Below are 9,878 nucleotides of genomic sequence, written 5' to 3' on the forward strand. Positions count from 1 at the left end.
TGGTTTTATTTTGATTTCTCAAACCATTAGACCATGCAATACATATAAAAATAGAATTGTAAACACATTTACGTCCAGAAGTCACTCTATTCCACAGTGTATTAGAACACATTGACATTTTTCATATCATATTTTTATCTTTCATTTTACAGTATATTAAACTCATAAAAGACTTCAAAGACAATCCATTGTCCACACTTAAACTATAATTATATTTTCAGTTGTACAGTACATAATTTACGGGGGACTCTGCTGTGACTTTCTGGCAGTAAGTGCCAGTAGCAAGTTACTCGGGAATTTTTGAGCTAAGCCGAATATGGAGCAGGGAGAGGAAACATCACCTACCGAAGTATCAACAGCTCCTAGGTTCAACTTCAGATGAAAGCCTTCTCCTCTAGACCCGAATGCACTCTGCTTTTTCAGAGGGACACTCTGTCAGTCAGGGTCCCTGAGGAAGTAGACCACACACTCAAATTAGGATGATTTGAGGAGGGTTCTTTAAAAAGTTTTGTTTTCTCAAAAAAGGCGTGGGGAGGATGGAAGGAGCCCACAAGTACTGCCAGGAGCAGTGAAAGCCAGGCTTTCCCTCGACCCCTCTCTCATCCCGGAGGGTTGAAGGGAGGAAGCAGCTACAAGAAGGCAGACGTGGAAAGGACTGTGTGGGAAAGAAGTCCGCCACTCAGGATCCGAGCTTGGCTGGAGATCAGCCAGAGACCACCTCCAAGGACACCAGGGTAATAAAACACCCCCTTGTACTCTCTCCCACCCCAGCTCCCATCTGCCTTCCTGGGAGACTGACCAAAAGTCAGAGAGCCAAAAGGCCTGAGGACATGGGCCTAGAAGTCAGCCCCTGGGTCTGCAGCAGGGAAGGGAAAGGTGGAACGTTCTGGCTTAGACCCCAATCCCAGCATTCACCGTTCAGTAGTCCCCACTATTCACAAGACTTCAGAGGACAGGGACACACATGGATGACACACGTGGGGAGCAGGGCTTTGGAAAGCACAAGGCTGAAGAATAAGGAAGCAAAAGGAATAAGGTATTTCTCCACAGTAGGGAACCCACCCCAGGGTTTACACTGCAAGGCAACACCTATCAATAAAACAGTAGCAGTAACCCATCGATGGACAGTGTAGTAGCCGGTCCTTTCACAGGAACGAAGGAGAAAGGAGGAAAAGGAAGTCTCTTCACTGGAGCCAGAACAGCCATCTCTAATTTGAAAACAATCACATTCGACAACATTTTCACAATTACACATCACAGGAACCAGCCAGGCACAACTCTTAGAGCAGTTCAAGCTTCTCGCTTTGTAGCCACACTCGGATCTTCTCAAAATTCTTATCCATCCAACGTATGTTTTCCCCAATGGTTTCAATTGTTTGCTGCACACAACGTAACTGAGAACCCTTTTCTTTCAAAGAGCTGAAGAATTCTTTTACCTGGTGAGGAAAAAGCAGATTTTTAAAAATTTGTCTTGGGGCGCCTGGGTGGCTCAGTCGTTAAGTGTCTGCCTTCAGCTCGGCGTGATCCTGGCATTCTGGAATCGAGCCCCACATCGGGCTCCTCCGCTGGGAGCCTGCTGCTGCTTCTCCCATTCCCCCTGCTTGTGTTCCCTCTCTCTCTGGTTGTCTGTCAAATAAATAAAATCTTAAAAATAAATAAATACATAAATAAATAAAAATTTGTTTTATTATATTACAAATCTGAGTTCAGGCTAGTTAAAAGAAAACCGAAGCCAAATTTTCAGCATTTGTCAAAATTCTACATAGGAGGCAGCGCCAGGTGTCTGGATACAGTTACGTACACATAAACTTCAGCTATATGAAATGAGCTCATACCTCGTCATATCAAATTTTGATTTTTCTATGCAGCTTTTTTATTTATTGACAGTTGCCAGATTCTTAAAGCCTTCAGTGTATACTGTATAATAATTAGGGTTTGAGTGTATTTAATATGTATTGTTATATGCACGCAGATGCATACTTTATTTTTTTTAAACACGGTATCTAAAAAGTAGGATGTGTGGAGTTTCTTCTCTGCCAAGTAAAACAGTTTCTACACACAAGTGCAGTCTTTCTCCTTGGCTCTGGCCTTGTAGATCATTAGATAACACTGAGGAAAAGGGCTCTTAGCAAGTTATGGTGGTAATCCCCCAAACGGTGCCAAGTTTTTTTTTTTTTTATCCTAATCCACAGCTCATGTATTGTTCCTCTAAGATAAAATCCACCCAAGGTTGCCCACGGTTTTAAAGAGATAAGAGCCAGCTGTCTCCTCGTGCTTCATGGCGGGGTTTCTTAACTCCTTGAAGCTCACATGAGACACAGAAACGGTCTGGCTCTGACGCAGCACTGACGGGTGTGGTACTGTTTCACCTTAAAAGGTTCTCAACCCGTCCCCTCAGTTTTCATAACATCAATCCATAAATTTTTGGCTGTGGAGACAGGAAGTAAGTCTAGGCCAAGAGGTATTATTTTTTCAGCATGGATTCTAGACAGTTAATTCCTTAAAAATCCACGTTCTATCATATTTTGAGTTTGGGAATAAGAGAAGGGTAAGAACAGGCTTTTGAAAGGTCAAATTCCAATTTTACATGATTCGGCATTCTTTTGAAATTGTATCTCATTGCAACTTTCCGAGGAGGAGCCCCAGGCCTGCCCTCCTGCTGTAGCCACCTAAACACCACGGCCGGGGGCCTCGCCCTCCCGCCTTCTGTGGCAACTCAGCCCATGGTTTCAGACCCTCGGACTCCAGATTCATACTCAGGTCACAGAACAACTCTGGGCACTTGTCAGCAGTCCAATCACATCAAAAATTTTACAAAGTACTTAATGATTAAACATAATAAGCTACTTAAATATTTTCAAATTATTTTAAATAATCCCGAAGGAGCCCTTCATGATAATACCATTTAAAAACAAAACAAACAAAAACCTGTAAGAGCTGTAACAAGGCCAGCTGATAAGCCTTGCCCTCAAACTTTTCCTGGCCCCTAAATTCTCTCTCCTATCTTCATCTACCTTGGGAAATGGAGCATCTCGACTGAGCACTGGATTCAAACCTGCCTCCTTGAGGATATTTTCTGTGCAATAAGTAGTGTGATATACAGATAGAAAAAAAAAATATTATCCTACTAACTTGTCTGTCTCTTTGTAAATGATTTAACGTCTCTGGAACGCAATTTCCTCTTTTGTAAAGTAAGGATGGTCTCTCCCTCGCCGAGCACTGGTGAGAACGTACTTACGTACTGTGGGTAAAGCGCAGACCCTGAACTCCAGCATGTATCAGGGCCTCAACCCCATCCGTTTATTCGTGAACATGTAGTCTGGCTCTTAGTCGTCCCACTGGCCTAATTACTGTGCTGGCCCCTGAGGCGGTGGTGAGGAACCAGGCCCACCCCCCACCCCCTGTCCTCCTAGAGCTTACGCTCTACCTGGGAAGACAGCAAGCAGTCAACACGGTTACTGTTACTATTCTGTTGTGGACAAAACACACTGAGGCTAGGAGAGTGACCGGGGAGGGAGTGGCCTGCTTTCCACAGAGAGATCTGGGAAGGTGACGCGTGATCTGGAACCGCTGAAGGATTCAACAAGCCTTTCCACTGACAGGTTAGGGGAAGAGCAAGCCTGGCAGAGAGAAGTGTAGAGGCTTAGAGACAGGATCAACAGCTTCTGGTCCAGGAGCAGGAGGCAGCTGAGTGGCTCAAGTGTTGTAGGATGGTGACACACGACGGCATGTGCTCATTGGCTGGAGAGGTGGACAGGAGCCCAGTCATCATGGTCATGTGCACGTGGGAAGGAAAGGTTTGGAATTTATTCCAAGATGAACAGGTCAGGTTTCAAGGAGGGTCAGTCATGGGCTGATTTTGTTTTAAATGTCGAAAATGGTTTGGTGTTGGCAAAGTGGGAAGCCATTCAGGAGGCTCTCGCCATAGGCCAGGCAAGAGCTGAGAAAGCAGAGCCAATGAGAGCTGGAAGCAGAGCCAACGAGACTCTGGGATGAACTGGATATGATGGCCAAGAAGGGTTCGGGCTGACCGCTACATTTTCCCTGTCAGGAGGACGCTCGCCCTTCTGAGGGCATCCAGGCTTTTTCACTTCCATGCCCTACCTCAGGGCTTTTGCACCTGATGTTTCCTCTGCACACAACAGACGCCTGCATTTCCGCCAGTCTCTGCTCTTAAGCCTCATCATCCCATAGGACAAAGCTCCCTTACCCAGTCACTCTCTCCTTACCTGGCGTCCATCTTCAGAACACATAGCCACCTGACTTAGGTCACTCTGTCTATAACTGATTCCCCCAGTAGAATTTAAGCTGAGGGCAAGGGCTCTGTCTACTCTGTTCTTCTTCATAGCCCCAGAACCTAAAACCACAACAGCCTTATAGTAAAAATGTCATGTCTTTAAAAAATTCATGAGAAAACAAAGGAATGAGCAAGTGCTGAATGAAATATTTTGGCTACAGACCCGGCTGATGGACAGCTGTCTAGCTACTCCCAGCTCGTGACTGGTCCTCATCGTCACACAGAATAGTTCTGCCGTAGACCTCACTAGAGCTCAATCTTGAAATATTGTGTGCCAGTTAATTCTGCAAGCCTGCATGAAAACTAGAGAGAAGGGATGGGACGTTTCTTTTGCATTTTCAAAGTATTCTCCCTGTATCAAGCTCTATCATGGTGTAACCAGACTACACGCAATGGAACTATTCCTAAAAAGATGAGTATTAGGTTCTCAGCTTTTATCTGTGAGCAACCTATTTTTACAGCCTTGTAAAATTTTTCTACACCTTTAGAAAACATTATTATAGAAGGGACACCACACAACAATGACCTCAACATCAAATTCCTCAAAGTTTAAGACTGAAAGAAAAGTCTGCTTTTGTGGGGCAATTACATGTTCCATGGTTCCCTGCTACTAGACACTGAGAATTACTTATACTGTTCTCTTATTTTTCCGGGACTGCTAGGAAGCTGTGGTACATTTCGGGTACAATTGCAATAAATTATCCTCAGCACAAGTCCCTCATGTACATACCTCTTTCTGTCAATTATGCACCTTTTTGTTATTTAACATTTCTTTTATATATGGGCCTTCTAAGTTGCCTGAAATTCTTTCTGAAAGTGCATGGCATATAAACAATGAGAAATCCTGAACCTGGATAGCAGAGAACCAAGATTCCAGACCCGCCTCTTCCATAATAGCTAGACTATCACATCGGTCATTTGTACCGCTAATGAGCCCTTTTAACACCCTAAGAAATACAGATTAAATGTCTCCACTAATTATTTTAAGTCCTAAAATTTTCAATGGCAGAGCTAACACTTCTTAACATGTTGAGGAACAGGCAGAGTTTTCAATGGTTTATTTGTAACTGATTCTGGCTGGTGTCAAAAAACACCATAGCATCCCAAAAAAACCCATCTACTGACAAAATCCATTCCTAACTCATCACACCCTTATTTTTTCTACCCATTTTTATTAACTAATTCTCACTTAAATTTAAAAGTTTTGTTTACCTCTTCAAGCCGTGCTCTTGTGGAGAACTGACTCGTTGTTCCTATCACCATATACGTTAGGGAAGATGAGCCAAGTTCAAACCTGGAAACGGAAATTGTCAAGATGTATCAAAAAATATTTATTCATTCGACATGCATGTTTAAAGTGCCTTATGTATATTACAGCATTTAACTAGAAACTGCTTAGGCATGAAAAACTGAAGACATGATCCCTACCCTCCAATGTGTTAAGATACAGTTGTAAGAAATAACTACGCCAACTGCTGAATAAATGATTCAGTACCCAAAAGAAAGCGCTACAGGCTTAGTAAGCGCTACTAGAGTGAGACAAGGGCAGGTGCAAGCAAGCAGAAGTGCTAACTCACGATGTGAGGTCAGCTGTGCACAGGACGGCTTCAAATTGGTCCATGGGTGTGGAAAAGGATTATTCCAGATGGACTGGGAAACTTGACTCTCCAGGTTCATTAGTTAGCACTAAATTCATGTTTCATACTTTCTAAGAATAATTTTTTAAGTCCCTCTACTTGCTATCTTCACTCAAAAAAATCCCCCTAGACTATCACTGTTGTTTTACAAACAAAACTAAGACACAGGCAGGTTCATGGACCTTTCTAGTCACAGCACAATTTTTGGCACTACTTACTTTTGTATCAGTTTATCCCAATTTTCCCTCAGAAACTGCCAGGCCAATGGATATCCCACCGGGTTCCTGCCAATAGCTCCAAGAATATGTGGAAACTCTTGAATTTTTATTACATCTCCCTTAAAACTTTTTTCTAGTAGCCTAGAATGACGAAGCGAAGAAAGGTTAACAATGAAGAGTCTCTGGAAAAGTTATGAATTACTTCAATAACTCAATTACTGCAATAAATAATTACTTCAAAGATAAAGAAAAAAGTCAATCTGTCAATAAACACAAGATAAATAGGTGACCAGAGGCAAATAAAATTGCTATAGCAGCATAAAAACTAACATTTAAGTAGTGTTTACAACACCCATTCTCATATATTCTTTTTGTAAGAGAAAATGGGTAAGAAAGTCCTATGTAGTGTTTCTAAACGTGTTAGAGACACAAATATATATTCCTTTAAATATTTTTCCGAACACCTGTTCCTAATTAATTACCGTACTCATTAGATGTATGCCCACTTGAATAAACGTTCCCAGCAGAAAAGGCAATTCCCAGCCAAGAGAATGAAGAGATGCTGGAAGGATCTGAGCTCATTTAACTCCTTGTGGCCACGGGAACATGAATGAATTACTCACCACTGAAGCTTGTCCTTATCTTGGCTAATACCGAGGGCAAATTCAATTTTATTTTTCTCGGAAGTAGACAGAGACGACTGATATTTTCTATAAAGAAAATCCCAACCTTCAGGGTCCTGGACCCCCACAGCAAACACTGCCAAGGTCACATCGCTGGGCAGACTGTGGAAAAGAACGTCGCTGGTGAGTCTGAGATGCAGGAAGTATGTTTGGATGTTGAGTGGTGACCAAGGACAAGCTGACAAACTGGCCCAGTGACCAGAGCAACATGCCTGGAAATATGAACAAAAATCACCTCTTTCCTTCAGTGAGATTTTATGAAAGAGAGACAAGAAAGTATCTACAATTCAGTTTTAAGCACCCTTCTCAAATACATGTGAAAAGCCACTTTGAGAAATACCTACACATCTAACAGATTTTTAATTATACTGGGTAACTGGACAGATGATCGCTTCTTAAGCCAAAAGTAAGAAATTCAAACTGGACTCAAGATGTACTCCATGAACAAAAGTCAGGAATCCAATAGGACCACCGTTCAGAAGCATTTCTTTTCTTTTTTTTTTTTTTTAAAGATTTTATTTATTTATTTGACAGACAGCCAGTGAGAGAGGGAACACAAGCAGGGGGAGTGGGAGAGGAAGAAGCAGGCTCATAGCGGAGGAGCCCGATGTGGGGCTCGATCCCAGAACGCCGGGATCACGCCCTGAACCGAAGCCAGACGCTTAACGACTGCGCTACCCAGGCGCCCCCAGAAGCATTTCTTTAAAGGGAACCGTGTCTATTGTGGGCTTAATCTTTCCTAAAAAGATTTAAGCCCCAAATATTAAAGTCCAAGAATAAATTCCAAATACAGGAAGAGCCTACTTAGCTCCGACAGTATCAGCAACTACTATACACACCTCATCAGGGACTTTGGAGGCCCAAAGAAACGACTACTATGGCATGTACTGCCTCTGTTCGTATCCAGGACGGCTGTTTCAGTTCTAAGCCTTCCCTCTATTAAATGGAAATTATTCTAATCCTATTTTAACTGTCCAGATACTTTACTTTTATATATAGAAGTTCCCTCCTAGCGTTTCTTTCCTTTTTTTCCTGAAGATTTTATGTATTTATTTGACAGACAGCCAGTGAGAGAGGGAACACAAGCAGGAGGAGTGGGAAAGGGAGAAGCAGGCTCCCAGCAGAGGAGGGAGCCCAATGTGGGGCTCAATCCAAGGACTCTGGGATCAGCCCTGAGCCAAAGGCAGATGCTTAACGACTGAGCCACCCAGACGCCCCCCCTCCTAGCATTTCGTAAGACAGAAAGTTGAGACATACATAGAAAAAATCTTAAAAGGCAATTTAGTTTCCCAAAAAGAACAGCAGGGGAGCTTTGTCTCTACTTGTTTTTCCTCCCACCATTTAGTACCGATGATGAGAGGCAGCCCAGGGCATGGGAGAAGATACTTGCAAATGACACCACAGATAAAAAGACTAGTATCCAAGATCTACAAAGAACTTCTCAAAATCAATACACAAGAAACAAATCAAAAAATGGGCAGAAGATATGAACACTTTTCCAATGAAGACATACAAATGGCTAACAGACANTGCTTAACGACTGAGCCACCCAGACGCCCCCCCTCCTAGCATTTCGTAAGACAGAAAGTTGAGACATACATAGAAAAAATCTTAAAAGGCAATTTAGTTTCCCAAAAAGAACAGCAGGGGAGCTTTGTCTCTACTTGTTTTTCCTCCCACCATTTAGTACCGATGATGAGAGGCAGCCCAGGGCATGGGAGAAGATACTTGCAAATGACACCACAGATAAAAAGACTAGTATCCAAGATCTACAAAGAACTTCTCAAAATCAATACACAAGAAACAAATCAAAAAATGGGCAGAAGATATGAACACTTTTCCAATGAAGACATACAAATGGCTAACAGACACATGAAAAAATGTTAAAAATTGTTAGCCATTAGGGAAATTCAAATAAAAACCACATTAAGATACCACCTTACACCAGTTAGAATGGCAAAAACTGACAAGGCAGGAAACAACAAATGTTGGAGAGGATGTGGAGAAAGGGGATCCCTCCTACATTGTTGGTGGGAATGCAAGTTGGTACAGCCACTCTGGAAAACAGTGTGGAGGTCCCTTAAAAAGTTAAAAATTGAACTACCCTATGACCCAGCCATTGCACTACTGGGTGTTTACCCCAAAGATACAGACGTAGTAAAGAGAAGGGCCATATGCACCCCAATGTTCATAGCTGCATTGTCCACAATAGCCAAATCATGGAAGGAGCCGAGATGCCCTTCAACAGATGACTGGATTAAGAAGCTGTGGTCCATATATACAATGGAATATTACTCAGCTATCAGAAAGAACGNGGGAACGATTACCCAACATTTGCAGCAACATGCATGGGACTAGAGGAGATTATGCTAAGTGAAAAAAGTCAAGCAGAGAAAGACAATTATCATAAGGTTTCACTCATTTACGGAACATAAGAAATAGCAGGAAGATCTGTAGGAGAAGGAAGGGAAGAATGAAGGGGGGTAAACAGAAGGGGGAATGAACCATGAGAGACTATGGACTCTGGGAAACAAACTGAGGGCTTCAGAGGGGAGGGGGGNGGTGGGGGATTGGGATAGGCCGGAGATGGGTATTAAGGAGGGCATATATTGCATGGTGCACTGGGTGTTATACGCAAATAATGAATCATGGAGCATTACATCAAAAACTAAGGATATACTGTATGGTGACTAACACAATAAAAAATTATTATAAACAAGAAAAAGAAAAACAGAAAAGATATCCTTTATACGAACTAACTGGTTGTTCGGTAAGCACAGACCTCAGATTCCCATCGGCGTCCTTCCACTCTCTGAAATAGGCTTCTGCCCTCTGCACGCAGGGCTGGTATTTGCGCACACAGGCAAGCAGCAGCAGCTGACTGCGCAGCATTCGCTGGGAGACTGAGCCCTCGTCTGTCCACGTCTGATTGTCAATGAGGTCGCTCAGCAGCCTGATGAGAAAGGCCTGGGGAAAGTCACACACGTCACCAGTACTGTCCCCAGCCGCCTTGTGTTTTGAGATGAGCCAATATACCCTCTGG

At 42.9% G+C, this 9,878-nt stretch overlaps 1 protein-coding gene across 1 annotated transcript in view; it reads right to left on the bottom strand.

The window, feature by feature from the left end:
- Positions 1 to 191: 191 nt before the first annotated feature.
- The window catches only part of LOC117801373 (endoplasmic reticulum aminopeptidase 1-like), a 14,227-nt gene continuing 4,540 nt past the window's right edge, over positions 192 to 9,878 (bottom strand). The window contains exons 2-6 of the mRNA XM_034655645.1: positions 9,618 to 9,874; positions 6,776 to 6,937; positions 6,153 to 6,293; positions 5,510 to 5,591; positions 192 to 1,436 (exon numbers count right to left, since the gene is read on the bottom strand). Of these exons, the coding sequence (XP_034511536.1) occupies positions 1,281 to 1,436; positions 5,510 to 5,591; positions 6,153 to 6,293; positions 6,776 to 6,937; positions 9,618 to 9,874 (798 nt within the window). The 3' untranslated portion in view covers positions 192 to 1,280. The remainder of the gene's footprint in view (positions 1,437 to 5,509; positions 5,592 to 6,152; positions 6,294 to 6,775; positions 6,938 to 9,617; positions 9,875 to 9,878) is intronic.

This window comes from Ailuropoda melanoleuca, chromosome 3 (assembly GCF_002007445.2).
Source record: "Ailuropoda melanoleuca isolate Jingjing chromosome 3, ASM200744v2, whole genome shotgun sequence".
In the NCBI taxonomy this organism is placed as follows: domain Eukaryota; kingdom Metazoa; phylum Chordata; class Mammalia; order Carnivora; family Ursidae; genus Ailuropoda; species Ailuropoda melanoleuca.